The 15108-nt window shown below is 53.1% G+C and overlaps 1 protein-coding gene across 2 annotated transcripts; it reads left to right on the forward strand.

The window, feature by feature from the left end:
• Positions 1-1056: 1056 nt before the first annotated feature.
• On the forward strand, positions 1057-8849 carry LOC112669458 (double homeobox protein 4-like protein 4). 2 transcript variants are annotated; one of them, XM_049096006.1, is made up of 5 exons: positions 1057-4365; positions 4746-4949; positions 5139-5244; positions 5807-5961; positions 7316-8849. In XM_049096006.1, the coding sequence occupies exons 2-5, from the start codon at positions 4764-4766 to the stop codon at positions 8201-8203; spliced, it is 1335 nt and encodes a 444-aa protein (XP_048951963.1). In that variant the 5' UTR covers positions 1057-4365; positions 4746-4763; the 3' UTR covers positions 8204-8849. The 2 variants fall into 2 exon arrangements, with proteins under 2 accessions (XP_048951963.1, XP_048951964.1); XM_049096007.1 differs by having other exon boundaries at positions 4746-4919.
• Positions 8850-15108: the final 6259 nt, after the last annotated feature.

The following is a 15108-nucleotide window of genomic DNA, read 5'->3' on the forward strand; positions in this document are numbered from 1 at the left end:
AAACAGTCCTCTCTCCCACAGAGTTACAAAATTTGGATTACAATTCAATTTCAGAAAGCCAATTCAGAAGCACTATTTTTCTCATGAATAAATAAATAAAATCTTTAAAAAAAACCAATCCATCGATATGATGTCTACATACCCTAACTTTAGACCTTAGAAAATGGAGGTCCAGGACAGGATGGTTTCCCAGGGCATCTACTGGTCATTTAAAGAAGAATTAATACCTATTCTTCTCAAACATTTACAAAACATAGAAATTGAAGGAATACTTCCAAACTTGTTCTATGAGGCCGGACTTACGTTGGTCCAAACCAGAGAAAAATGAAAAAAAAAAAAAAAAAAACACTAAAAAGGAGAATGACAGACCAATACTCCTAATGAAACATGGATGCGAAAATTCTCAGTAAAATACTAGCAAATCAAATTCAGCAGTATATTAAAAGAATTATTCACCACAATCTGGTGGGATTTATTCGTGGGTTGCGAGGCTGGTTCAATTTTCACAATTCAATAAACATGATACACCATACTAATAAAAGAAGGGATAAGAACCGTATGATCTGTCAATAGATGCAGAAAAAAACATTTGACAAAATACAGCATTTTTTCTTGAAAACAAAAAACTCTCAGCAAGGTAGGGATAGAAGGGACATACCTCAGCATCATAAAGGCCATATGCCAAATATCTACAACAATATCATGCTCAGGGGGCAAAATCATTATCCTCTATGTAGGAAAGCCAAAAGACATCACCAAAAAAATTGCGAGAAGTAAAAAAACTGCAAGAAATGAAACACGAATTTGAAATACTTGCAGGATATGAAATTAATGTGGAGAAATGTGTTGCATTTCTATGCAACAATAATGAGTCATCAGAAAGAGAAATTGAGGATTCAATCCCCTTCACAAGAGCACCGAAACCAATAAGATACATAAGATTCAGCCTAACCAAAGAGGTGAATGCCCTGTGCTGTGAAAACTATAAAATATTGATGAAAGGAATTGAAGATGACAGACACAAAATGCAAAAACATTACATGTTCAAGGACGGGAAGAACAAATATTGCAAATAAGGTTATACCACTCAAAGCAATCTGCACATTCAATGCAATCGCTATCAACATAGCAACAGCATTTTTCACAGAGCCGGAACAAATAACCCTAAAATTTTTATGGAACCACAAAAGATTGAAAATAGCCAAAGATATGTAGAAAGAGAAAATCAAGGCTGGGGGCACCACAAAGTCAGACTTCAAGTTATATTACAGTTTTCTAGTGATCCAAAGAGTATAGTGCGGGCACAAGAAGAAGACACCTAGATCGATAGAGGAGAATGGAAAACCGAAACAAGATGCAAACCTGTAACTCTAGGCTGAATTAACACTTGACAAAGCAGGAAAGAATATCCAATGGTTAAATGACAGTCTCTTCAGCAAATGATGTTGGGAAAACTAGACAGCCACATGCGGGAGAATGGGATGGGAACACTTTCCCACACCATGGATAAAAAAAATAAATTCAAAAGGGATTGAAGACCTAAATGTGAGACCTGAAACCATAAAAGGAAGAAAAGATAGGCAGTGACACCTTTGACGTGGCCATAGGATCTTCTTTCTAGATATGCCCCTGAGACACGGGAAACAAAAGCAAAAATAAACTGTTGGGACTTCATCAAGATAAAAAGCTCTGCACAGTGAAGGAAACAACCAAAGCTAAGAGGCAACTTACAGAATGAGAAAAGATAATTCTAAAAGACAGGTCCAATAAAGATTTAGTATCCAAAATGTAAATCTCAGCATTCAAAACATGAATTATCCAACTGAAAATGGGCAGAAGACACGAATGGACATTTTCTCTAACATGACATTCCGATGGCCACCAGACACGTGGAAAGACACTCAATGTCACCCATCATCAGGGAAACGCAAATCAAAGCCACAATGAGATATCACCTGACACTTGCCATAATGGCTAAAAGAAACAGCACAGGAGACAACAGGTATTGGTGAGGATGGGGAGAAAGGAGAACCCTCCTACACTACTGGTGGGAAAGCAAACAGATGCAGCCACCGTACAAAAATAGAATGGAGGTTCCTCGGGTTCAAAATAGAACTACCCCAAGACCAGAAATGCACAACTAGGTATTTACCCGAAGGATACAAAAGTACAGATTCGAAGGGGGATATGATTTTCCTCATGTGCTTTGCAGGTGATTGGACCCGTCTTCCCGGGTCTCCCAGGTCACTAAGCCACGCTCTCCTTGGACACCTCATGTCCCTGCGGACATGCGCAGCAGAGGGCGGTCAAGAGCGAGGGGAAGCAGCTGGAGCCTGTCTGACCACAACAGGATGGGCTCGGACGGAGCCCGCACTCTTCTCCCCGGGGTAGGCCTGAGTCCCTATGAGGCTGCGGAGGGCATTGCCTCCGTGGCCCAAGGACGTGGTAACACACGCACTTGCCCCGAATGGTCCTCGTCCACGGGTGCTCTGCGTTCTTTCCTTCAAGGTTGTTGCTCATTCGTGCCCACAGGCAAACCATCGAGGTGCCACCCATCCGCACACGGAGGACGATGGCTGGCGCCCAAGGTCCCGCTCATGGGCCTCCTATCTAAGGGGTCTGATTTCCGTCTCCTGCCCTGCTGGCCAGTGCGGCTTCACAGGAGCTGCCGGGGAGCCGCCTGGGAGGCGCCTGGTGTCATTGGAAACTGGTTCCCCAGATTCCGAGGCTGCCTCCAGACCAGACTGAGAGGCTGACCAGTCCAGATTGGCGGGCCCAGGGTTCAAAACCCACGGGGACCTCAAAGTATATGTTTGTTTAAAAAAAAATCCATATATATATGAACGTATGCATATAATTTGGAGATATATATACATATGTATCTCGAAATTACAAAGTCATTGCTACAAATACACCTAAAAAGGAAAAGTGGAACACTCCGAATGAAAAATGACCAAAGTGAAAAGAAATAAACCACACGAGTTTAACTGGAACAAGTAAAAAACGAAGGAAAAAAATTAAAATGACTTTCCAGGGAGGCGAAGCAGGAGGCTCGTGCCGGGCGCCCAGAGGTGGGGCCGGAATCCTGAGCCCTTGTACCAGGGCCACGAAGGGGTCCGGGCAGAGACACGGTGCACAGGGCCTCAGGGTGCGTCTCTGTGCCTGAGCTGAGATCCCGAGAGGCCTGTGGGTGCCGGGAAGGGGGCGGGCCCATGCGACGCAGGCCAAGCTCCAACTCTTGCTTCGGGTGGTCCCGAGGCCCCGTCCCGGGAGACCTCCCTGGCCCGCCCAACGTCAGCCCCACTGAGGGCAGAGCCACCCAGGAAGCTGTGGGAAGGCCGAGGGGTGGGCCTTCCTGGGGCGGGGCCACCCAGGCCGTGGTAAGTCCCGCGCTGCCGCATCCAGCCCAGTCGACCTGCCGGCGCCCCGAGAGCGAGCTCCTCCTGCAGCATGGCCTCCAGCAGCACCCCCGGCGGTGAGTGGCCATCGGGGCCCCGCTCCTGCTGGGATGCCCAGGGGCTCTGGCGACTTTCCAGGCTTAAGCACAAGAGGAGTCACCACCCGGATGGCTGGGACGCCCGTGGGAGGGCGGGGCTCCCCTGGGGTCTGGGCAAAGGGGCTGGAGAGAGGGTTGCATAGGGCTGCGGGGGGAGGGAACCCTGGACTGGGCCGAGATTCCCAGCAGGAGCCCCGCTTCTGTAAGGCTGCCGGCTGGACCTCGGGGCGCAGAAATTGGGTCAAGGTGGATCACTTCTTAGACGAGTTGACCACTGTAGAACTTTCACCTCAAGGGACCCACGGTGGGCATGGGTTTTCACATGTTCCCTTGAGGTTTCCTGGTGGACATATGGTCCTCTTTGGTTTTCCCGACGGGCTTTTCACCCCGCCCCACCACCTCTTCAAACCCGACGCCCACCGGGACCCCCACCCAGGGTCTTCTCCATACCTTGGCCTGGAATCACATACCTAGCTCAAGGCTGCCCTTTCCCTAGATCCTTGACAATCACCCATTCCCAAGGGCAGATGCGGAACGGCCTGTGTCCAGTGGAACAACCCCCTCAGGCTTAGGTGGGTCCATGAGTGGCAAAGGGATGGGTGCCCCTGGATGGGGACGTTTTCGACATCCCAGAAACAGGAGCTCTGAGAGCACATCACCGGTCGATGCTCCTCTGAAAGCCTTCCTCCCGTCGCTGCTCTCTTCCCCACACAGGCCCACTCCCTCGAGCACCCCGACGAAGGAGGCTCGTGTTGACGGCAAGCCAGAAGGGGGCCCTGCAGGCATTCTTCCAGAAGAACCCTTACCCCAGCATCACTGCCAGAGAACACCTGGCCCGAGAGCTGGCCATCTCCGAGTCTAGAATCCAGGTAGGCAGCCCCAGTGCTTTTCTCACGGACTCTGGGGGAGGAAGAGTGCACGCACGTGGGGCTAGGTGTTCGCCCGTCCTTCTGCGTGGTCAGCTGGGGAGCTCAGAACCTACGGCCTGGGGTGTGGGGGGCCTAGGAGACCTTGCCCTTGGAGGTCGTTCCAAGACCTTCACTCAAGGGACGAGGGAACTCTGGGGCCCAAGGTCTGAGGCCCGACGACAGGTCCATGCCCATGGGCTGAGTGTCCCCAGAGATCCTGTGTCCTGACCAATCACTTTCCCCACATGAAACACTGTGAGTCCTCCTACAGGGGTGGGGAGGAGACACATAGAGACGCACGTATGCCTATCCATGACGGCACACCTGTCTTTTCCCTCCAGTGCAGAGGAAGCCTGCGCATGGGTCCATTGGTGAGGAGAATGACACCCGTTTCCAGTGTCTTCTTGGTCAGTCAAAGTGCCTCAGCTCCCTACAGGGGACTTCAGCAGGAGCTGCATCCTCTGCCCATGCGGATGACCAAAGAAGAAATGACTCTTGTCCCCATGCCGTCTGTTGTAGGTTTCCCTACATTTCTCGCTCCTCAGGTTAGACCAACGCCTACTTCCTTGTACACCAGAGGGCCATGCAAATAGCACGTGCCACTGGAGGCACCAAGCCAGCTCTGGCTTTCTCTGGGTTGTTGGTTGGTCTTGGGGCCTCATGTCCCTGCCACATGTGTGGGGTTTCCTGCCCTCCCGTGTTCCCTGAACGTTGCTTCTTCTCTTGCCCCTTAGGTCTGGTTCCAAAACCAGAGAACGAGACAGCTAAGGCAGAGCCGCCGACTGGACTCCAGAATTCCCCAAGGAGAAGGGCCACCGAATGGAAAGGCACAGCCTCCAGGTGACTCCCCGGCACCCAAGAAGGGTCCCCTCCTGAGCCACTCCTTGACACAGGAACGTGTCTCTGTGTGCTGACCTGGCCGTGGCAAAAGCCTCAGGAAGGGCCCCAAGCTCTGCTCTCAGGCTCTAGCCACCCTTGTGACCCCAGATGGCGACACCCCGCCTGCCATTCCTGGGCAGGCAGCAGGCGGGCTGTTTCTGGGTCAGGAAGTATCTGCATCTTCCTGTCCTGAACCTGCTAGCCAGGACACAGGCCTCTTCTTCCATCAACTCACCATTGTTATTCAAACGCTGGCTCTGGGGCTCGGTCCAGGCTCTGTCTCCTTGGGCTCAGGGAAGGAGAGCCTATGAAGACAGAGAACATGCAGAAAAGCGCTCTCTCTCTCTCTCTCTCTCTCTCTCTCTCTCTCTAACACACACACACACACACACACACACACGCAGTCATATGAATTCAGACACCATCACACACCATCACACACACCCTGACACCCACTTCTGTCTCCACACTGGCTGTGCTATTGGCGTCCAAGCCCTCCTCTCCAACCTTGTTCTCTCTTTAGGTCGAGTCCCGAAGGAAGGCAGGAGAAAACGGACATCCATTTCTGCATCCCAAACCAGTATCCTCCTTCAAGCCTTTGAGGAGGAGCGGTTTCCTGGCATTGGTATGAGGGAAAGCCTGGCCAGAAAAACAGGCCTTCCAGAAGCCAGAATTCAGGTGAGTTTTTACAGTGTGTCATGGGCGTTGTTCCCTGTGGAAGGGAAGGTGGCCCTTACATGGTGCTGGAGAGACGTGGGCTCCTGGGGAGGGGGTACCCGCGGGGTGTGGGGCAGAGGCACCAGGGGCAGAGTGTTGACTAAGCCCGGGAGAACCCGTCCAAAGGAAGAATTTCCAAACTCAATGTTGGTTAGCACACATGCTTGTAGAAATGGTGACCGGACCAAAGTGGGAATATGTCCAAGTTGGCCCCTCTCGAGAGAAGCCGTAGTCTCAGCGGCTTCAAACTCAGCCCGCTTATCCATTGAGTACGCCCCCAAGATGCCATTAGTGTGCGTGGGCTTGCCGTCCTTTGTGTGGAGACCGGTGTGATGCTGCCCTGGGCCTCAGGACCACGGGGCTAAAACGGATCCTGCCCAGGAGCCACAGCTTGTGTGGATAACCTAATCAGCCGGGATTACAAGCCCTAATCCAGGTGAGGGAGAGGATTCGGGGAGCCCAGCTGTGTGCGGCTCTTCTGCCTTAGTTCTGCACACAGCGCTTTACGGGATGGGAGGTGTGAGGCAGCTTTCAGGGAGATATAGGCAGATTCTCTGAAAGACTCTTGGTTGGTGCAAGAGCGTGAGTGAGGAGGCTGCTTCAGGTGGCACGCCTTGGCTTTCCTCTGACGCGTCTTTTCCAGGGTCAGAGGGGAAACTCCAGGAGCTCACCTGAGCTCCTCTTTTCCTCCAGCCAGGACGGGAGGGAGGGCCGATGCAAACGTAGCTGTTCTGGATGTGGAGGGCTGGCTGCCCACGCCTTTCCCTCGGCCCATCACAGATGTGCCTGCAGTCAGACCCCGTAGCCATGAGTCCAAGGCTCTGAGGCAGAGGATGTGGTTTTCCACACGTTCACACCCAAGAGTAGATGGGGACAGAGGTGTTGAGGGCAGCCGGGAGCAGACCTCAGGACGTGGACTATCCTGGGTAAAGTGGGGCAGGCCGTCGGCTGAGTCTCGGTCCCAGGACTCAGGGCACGGCTGATCCCCAGGCCGCAAATGGCAAAGAAGGCGAGGGCAGGGCAGGGAGCGAAGAGCAGCAGAAGCACCTGCCAGGCGAAGTGACACAGGCCCAGTATGCTCCCGGCTAGGTGGCCAAGGTTGCCCAGGGCGTGCACGTGGTATTCGAGGGCCCATGGAAAGGTAGGGACAGCCGTGGCCTGAGGTGCAGCCCCAACCATTCACTGCGTCTTTCCTGGAGAGAGCACAGGGCGGGGTGTGTGTGTGTGGTGGGTGAGGTGGGACAGGGCAGGTCACGGGCAAGCAGACTTGGCATCCCGTCCTCCTGATGGCCACAACCCCTATTCTCTGTCCCAGGTTTGGTTTCAGAACAGAAGAGCTCGGCACCCAGGGCAGAGCCCAAGTGGGCCCGAGAATGCTTTGGCGGCAAACCACAAACCCAGTCCTCGCGGGACGGTCCCATTGGACCAAAGCCACCTGTCAAGGGTCCCCAGGAGCTCTCCAAATCTGGCTCCCTTCGATCCCTTGGGAAGCATGCAGACGCAGGCTGCAGGGACACCTCCTGTCTCCTCCGTGGTTGTTGTCCCTCCAGTTTCTTGTGGGGGCTTTGGGCGCCTGATTCCGGGGGCCAGCCTGGTCACACCAACCTTAGGTGGGCAAGGAGGAATCGCTGCTGCTCCCAGAGTCCTGGGGAGCCGATGCTGCCCAGAACTGACTCCAGGAGGGGGCCTCTCACCAGGTCATGCTGACCTTGGCCTCCCCTCCCCTGGGAGATGCCAGCAGCCGAAAGAGCACCCCAGCAAGGCGCCCCTGCCCTCGCAAGTTGGCCCGCGGCCTCCGCCTGTTGATCCTCCTCAACACTGGGGTCATGCAGGTCCCTCGGGCACCGATCAGGCCACGCCGAGGAGGGGCCAAAGTTCCCAGGCAGTCATGGGCACAGCAGGGTCCCAGGATGGGACAGGGCAGCAGCCCGCCCCCGGGGAGAGCCCCGCTTGGTGGCAACAGCCTCCCCCTCCTGCAGGGCCATGTGTCCCGCTGCCCCCACAACACCAGCTGTGTGCGGACACCTCCAGTTTCCTACAAGAGCTTTTCTCAGCCGATGAGATGGAAGAAGATGTCCACCCCTTGTGGGTGGGGACTCTGCAGGAGGACGAACCTCCAGGACCCCTGGAAGCACCCCTCAGCGAGGACGATTTTCACGCTCTGCTGGAAATGCTACAGGACTCCTTGTGGCCTCAGGCCTAGGAGCAGGGAGGACCTGTCCTCCCCACGCCCAACCCATTCATTCAGGCATCCAGGGGAACATGGGGCCCTAGCGTGACTCAGAGGAGGGGGAACCCTCAGTTCAGCCAGGGGCCGGACGGAGCCTGAGGCCAGGAGGAGCAGCCATCATGCTCCAGGTCTGGACTGTGTTGCCCAGGGACTCGGATGCATCTAGGCTGTCAGGGTGGGAATGGCCTAAGGGGCAAAGCCTGAGGTCTCCCCCGTCAGCCTCCTGTCCCAGGCTACGGCGGGAATGTCCTGGGGCCTTGGCCTGGCATCTTGCCCAGAGCACTGCCAACTGTCACCAAGTGGCAGCCAGAGGGGTGGCCACAGCCACTCGGGGCGGTCAGTGTGAGACGGTCCCACTGGGGTGCGTTCCAGAACCTCAGCCGCGTGTGTGCCTTTGTGCATGTGCATGTGTTTTCCTTCTGTGGGACCCATCAGCAGGCCCCTGGACCCTCAAGGGTCCCTGGCTATTCAGGAAGCAGCAGACGTTAGCGGTCAGCCTGTCACAGGTCTTCCCTCAGCCGGGTCACCTCTCTTCCCTGCCAAGAGTCACCTGAGGAAACCTCATCCCGGCTGTTCAAGCTCCACGGGGTGACCCATGGCTACAATAAACATCTCTCTGTCTCCCCCGAGCGATTTCGTGGTGTCATTTGTCCCCTGGGCCTTCGGTCCCTTCGTTCCTGCCTGTCTCGCAACATTCGCAATCCTTCCCGTGCCTGTGCCCGAAACGGGCTGCGGAGACACCAAGACGCCCACCTGCAGCTCCCAACTTGGCACAGACACACGCACAGCCCTCACTCACCCTCCCCACACACAGCCACCATCACTGGTGGAGGCGCTGCTTGTGTGAGCACTCCTCCAAGGGGTCGCGGGGATGCCCAGGGACGCACACTCCACGCACGCGATCTGGCCGTGACGGTGTCAGCTGAGGCCTAATTCACCCCTAACCCCGATCCTCGTGGGCGGGCAGTGAATCTCCCCACTCCTCCCTCATGGTCGCCTCCTCCCTCTATGCTTGTCTCCCTCTATTTCTCTAAATCTCTCTCTCTCTTTCTCTCCTCTGTCTCTCTGTCTCTCACTGTCTCTCTCTGTCTCTCTGTCTATCTCTGTCTCCTGACCCCTCTACCTCATTTTCTCTCACAGGTAGACACACACAGAGGTCACACTGTCACGGGAGCTTCCTTTGCAACTTACTGTCTGGTCATTGAACCTCAGGAAAGGAATGTCGGTGGAAAATTTGGAAGAACAGGGGGGTGGGGGCGGTCGGTCCCTTCGGGTTTACTATGCCCCTGACATGTCCCACACGCCTTGGAGATGAGAGCTGACATCCTCATCTGAGGCCTCCGGATCCAACACGTGGGTTTCAGCGTTTGCGAGGAAGCGGAGTTCTGAGAGGTGGCCCTTATACCCCAACCTCTCTGCCTCCCCTAGTCACCTCTGTGCACACATGCGTGTCCACCATTATCTGTATCTGCATTTCCTTTTCTGTGAAATGCTTTAGAGATTTATGGGGGTGCATGGTGAGAGAGAGCGAGCGAGAGAGCTCGCGCACTGGCAGGAGAGAAGCAGGACCCCACTGAGCAGGGAGCCCCACTTGAGGCTCCATCCTGGACCCTGGGATCATGACCTGAGCCCAGGCGGACACCCAAGCGACGGGGCTGCACAGGCACTCGGGATGTCCCTTTCTATGTGCATCTGGCTCCATGGGAGGGATTGTGTGGACCTGTCCATAGGTAGAGCCGATGCTAGACACCCTCCACCCATAGTTTCCATAGACACAGTGGGTGGGTCCGGCTCCTTCCCAGAACAGAATGGGTTGCGACGACGGAATCCATGGTGTCTGGCGAGGGTGGCTTCGGGACAGATGGGGCTTTTGCTAGGTCTAGGGAAACCCCGGGGAAGCACGGCCCCCTTGCTGAGGTGGGAAGACTGCTCTCTCAGTGTGCTGAGGAGAGGTCCCTGGACCCTCGGCCATGGCACGTCTACACCCATGTCGCGGAGGTACAACCGGGGTTGCACTCACACTGGATCTCAAGGGCACACGTCAGCCCTGGAGGCTGTCCCGCCCACCGGTGGCCTGAGCCATCCCTATCCCTGAGCTTTCCGGGGGCCCTGGCATCTGTGCAAACCATAGCCACCACGCTGGGAATGAGCCTGGAGGAGAAGGTGTCCAGGTGGGAGCTGGCAGGATGGCTGAGGGTCGTGGCCTTGGAGGCAGGGACCAAGGGCCTTGAACTGGTAAGGACCACCTCACCCCACTGTCCACCCAAATGGGGATCCTCCAAATGATCCTATGGTTCCAGCCCAGCCTGAGAACTAGGGACCAGGGTCCACGGGGCTGGTAGACATCCTCCAGGGGCTGGAGGGCTGCTCCCGGCCCTGGTGCTAGTCCTCCGCGGGCACTGCCTGGCAACCGACCACCCACAACGTAGGCAGAACAAAGTCCCTGCAAGGGCACTTAGCGACGCCCGTGGCCCTTTGCCGCCATCAGCTCCAATCAGGTTTTGGCCCCTGGAGCTCCCTCGGGGGCGCACCCGCTCCTGAAAGGCTCTGCATTTAGGACACCGCCCGCAGGAAAGTCCGTGGTCCCCTCGGTGGGGGCCCCCCGCCCTCCCAGCTCTTGCACTGCAGCCCCAAGCAGACGAGCCCAGCAGGAGACGGACGTCGGAGAGCTGCCCGCTGCCTGCACGGGGTCATCCTTAGGGATCCCAGGAGACGCCTTCCCTCCGTCTCTGCAGACGAGGTGCCCTTGAGCCACAGCCCTGGGGCTCCCGGACCGACACGCAGTCGCCACAGGCACGCACCTGACACACACGGCTCCCGCCCACCGTGACCAGATGCCCATGAACGGCCATCCGCCCGGCCATCGGGTCCCTTCAGCACACGTTCCTCCTGGCTGCCCCTTGTCCCCTTGTGCTTCACCTACTGCGGAAGTGGAGGAGACACTCCCGGGCAGCAAGAGCACAGGTCTCCAACAGGGGAGGCCCTATATTTTGGAGTTTTGAAACTCAGTCCTGCGTCTGAGGTTAAATTTAAAAAAGAAAAAGAAAAAAGCTCAGACACAGGCAGGGTGAACGCAGGGTTCTGACACAAACTGCAGAGACAAGAGGGCTTGATGGCTCTTCTGTGAAGTCTCATTCATGTGGGGTCGGGATGTTCATCTCCAGGAAAGGAAACCAGGGCCCCCAAACTCATCCCACCCATCAGCACTGAGAGCTCTCAGGGAGCAGCTCAACGCCGAGTGGTGGAGGTCAGAAGTGCTTACACTGAGCCCTGCCTCCGAGCCCTGCAGGGGTATCTCCACTAAGGCAAGCTGGCAGCTGACAATCAGGGGAACGCTCCTCCCCCAGAAAACTGGCACAGACCACTGGCTCCCACCAACAGTACTGATCACAGAAGCCTGCAAAGCTTCAGCTCGACGGGAAAGCAGGATCTAGCTTCCTTTGTACTTTGTTTTTTGTTTTGTTTTGTTTTGTTTGTACTTTGTTCTTTATTATTATTTTTTATTAATTTTCTTCTTTATAAAATCTTAATTTTAATTGTTATCTATATATTTTATATGTCTCTTATTTTGATTACTTTCCTTGTACTTTAAGTTTCTTTCTTATTTTGGAATCTAGATTCTTTTTAAAAGCAGGCCAAGAATCTGGAGGGGCAAGATGGTGGGAGAGTAGGGTCCCCAAATCACCTACCCCACCAAATTACCTAGATAACCTTCAAATCATCCTGAAAATCTACGAATTCGGCCTGAGATTTAAAGAGAGAACAGCTGGAATGCTACAGTGAGAAGAGTTCGTGGTTCTATCAAGGTAGGAAGAGGGGAGGGGGGGAGGGAGAATTAAATAAACAAAAGGCATCCAAGGGGGAGGAAGCCCGTGAGGAGCCGGGCTAAGGCTAAGGCCGGGGCGAGCGCCCCCAGGACAAAAAAGCTCCGTCCCAGAGAAGCAGGAGCTTCATCAATCTTCCCGGGCTGAAAGGCACTCGCAGGGAGTTAGAGCAGGACCCCAGGAAAGGCGAGGATACCCTCAGGCTCCCTGGGACAGTAACACAACAACGGCGCCCCGGGGAGAGTGCGCCAAGCTCCCTAAAGGGCTGCAGCGTGCACAAGGCTGGACCCGGGCGCAGCTCCCAAGCGGCTCAGGGGGCAGCTCCGCGTGGAGGGGGCTGTGTGGCCCCGGGAGCAGCTCAGGGGTGGCTCAGGCAGAGGCTACGCGCAGAGGGAGCTGCGCGGCCGCAAGCGTGATTCCAGCAGTGCAGCCCGGGAGGACAGGGCGCGGGGGACACAGCCCAAGATCTGGCGCTCCACCCGGAACAGGCAGAGGCTGGGAGGGACCAGGACAGCAAGGACACTCCTACCACAAAGCGGGCCCCAAGCTGAGCAGATCAGCGACCCTGCCTCCAGAGCATCCAGACCCCTGCAGACAGAGAGCTCTGTAGTAACTGCAGGAGCTAAATCCAGGGCTCCAGAGCTGGCCGCCACCACTGTTGTTGTTCCTCTTGGGGCCTCAGAGGATAAACAGCCCCCAGTGAGCCTCACAGTGGCCTCACCTGATAAACGGCTTACACATCTTTCACTGATACCTGCACCAGGCAGGGGACTGAGCAGCTCCCCCAAGTGGTAACACCTGAATATCAGAACAGCAGGCCCTCCCCCAGAAGACCAGCTAGACCGACAGGGGAAAAACAAATTATTGACCAACCAACACTGGAAAGTTCCAGAGGAAGTCAAGGATTTACAGTACACGGAATCGAGGATACTACCCCTTGTCTTTTGTTTTTTAATTTCTGTTTCCTTGGGATCCCTGGGTGGCTCAGCGGTTTGGCGCCTGCCTTCAGCCCAGGGCGTGATCCTGGAGACCCAGGATCGAGTCCCACGTCGGGCTCCCTGCATGGAGCCTGCTTCTCCCTCTGCGTATGTCTCTCATGAATAAGTAAATAAAATCTTTAAAAAAAAAATTTCTGTTTCCTTACCCGCCCTTTTTTCTTTTTTCATTTCTTCTTTTTTCCTGTTTTTATCTTTTTTTCTTTTTTCTTTTATTCTTTTTCTTTTCTCCTTTCTCTTCTCTCCTTTTCTCCTTGTCTCCTTTTCCCAATAAAACGTGTTTTTGGTCACTCTACACTGAGAAAAATAACTATAAGGGAAACCTCACCTCAAAAGAAAGAATCAGAAACAGTCCTCTCTCCCAAGAGCTACAAAATCTGGATTACTATTCAATGTCAGAAAGCCAATTCAGAAGCACTATTATAAAGCTACTGGTGTCTCTAGAAAAAGCATAAAGGACTCAAGAGACTTCATGACTGCAGAATTAGATCTAATCAGGCAGAAATTAAAAATCAATTGAATGAGACGCAATCCAAACTAGAAGTCCTAACGACAAGGGTTAACGAGGTGGAAGAACGAATGAGTGACATAGAGACAGGTTGATGTCAAAGAGGGAAACTGAGGAAAAGAGACAAACAATTAAAAGACCATGAATATAAATTAAGGGAAATAAACGACAGCCTGAGGAAGAAAAACCAACATTTAATTGTGGTTCCCGAGGGCACCGCAAGGGACAGAGGGCCAGAATATGTATTTGAACAAATCATAGCTGAAAACTTTCCTAATCTGGGAAGGGAAACAGGCATTCAGATTCAGGAAATAGAGAGATCCCCCCCCTAAAATCAATAAAAACCGTTCAACACCTCGACATTTAATAGTTAAGCTTGCAAATTCCAAAGATAAAGAGAAGATACTAAAGCAGCAAGAGACAAGAAATCCCTGACTTTTATGGGGAGGAGTATTAGGGTAACAGCAGACCTCTCCACAGAGACCTGGCAGGCCAGAAAGGGCTGGCAGGATATATTCAGGGTCCTAAGTGAGAAGAACATGCAACCAAGAATACTTTATACAGCAAGGCTGTCATTCAGAATGGAAAGAGAGATAAAGAGCTTCCAAGACAGGCAAGAACTGAACGAATATGTGACCTCCAAACCAACTCTGCAAGAAATTTTAAGGGAGACTCTTAAAATTCCCCTTAAAGAAGAAGTCTAGGGGAACAATCCACAAAAACAAGGACTGAATAGATATCATATCTTTCAATAGTAACTCTGAACATGAACGGGCTTAATGACCCCATCAAAAGGTGCAGGGTTTCAGACTGGATAAAAAAGCAGGAACCATCTATTTGCTGTCTACAAAAGACTCATTTTAGACAGAAGGACACCTACAGCCTGAAAATAAAAGGTTGGAGAACCATTTACCATTTAAATGGTCCTCAAAAGAAAGCTGGGGTAGCCATCCTTATCTCAGATAAACTAAAATTTACCCCGAAGACTGTAGTGAGAGATGAAGAGGGACACTATATCATACTTAAAGGATCTATCCAACAAGAGGACTTAACAATCCTCAATATATATGCCCCGAATGTGGGAGCTGCCAAATATATCAATCAATTAATAACCAACGTGAAGAAATACTTAGATAATAATACACTTATATTTGGTGACTTCAATTTACCGCTTTCTACACTCGATAGGTCTTCTAAACACAACATCTCTAAAGAAACGAGAGCTTTAAATGATACACTGGACCAGATGGATTTCACAGATATCTACAGAACCTTACATCCAAACTCAACTGAATACACATTCTTCTCAAGTGCACATGAAACTTTCTCCAGAATAGACCACATACTGGGTAAAAAATTGGGTCTGAACCAATACCAAAAGATTGGGATCGTCCCCTGCATATTCTCACCATAATGCCTTGAAATTAGAACTAAATCACAGCAAGAAGTTTGGAAGGACCTCAAACACGTGGAGGTTAAGGACCATCTTGCTAGAAGATGAAAGGGTCAACCAGGAAATTAAGGAAGAATTAAAACGATTCATGGAAACTA

Source organism: Canis lupus, chromosome 17 (genome assembly GCF_003254725.2).
Source record: "Canis lupus dingo isolate Sandy chromosome 17, ASM325472v2, whole genome shotgun sequence".
In the NCBI taxonomy this organism is placed as follows: domain Eukaryota; kingdom Metazoa; phylum Chordata; class Mammalia; order Carnivora; family Canidae; genus Canis; species Canis lupus.

What these genes read in the sequence shown, in the direction of transcription:
- LOC112669458 (XM_049096006.1), top strand. Translation starts at nt 4,764, where the DNA reads ATGGGTCCATTGGTGAGGAGAATGACACCCGTTTCCAGTGTCTTCTTG. An exon ending in CTACATTTCTCGCTCCTCAG is followed by an intron (nt 4,950 to 5,138) that starts GTTAGACCAACG and finishes CTTGCCCCTTAG; the next exon opens with GTCTGGTTCCAAAACCAGAG. An exon ending in TTCCAGAAGCCAGAATTCAG is followed by an intron (nt 5,962 to 7,315) that starts GTGAGTTTTTAC and finishes TCTCTGTCCCAG; the next exon opens with GTTTGGTTTCAGAACAGAAG.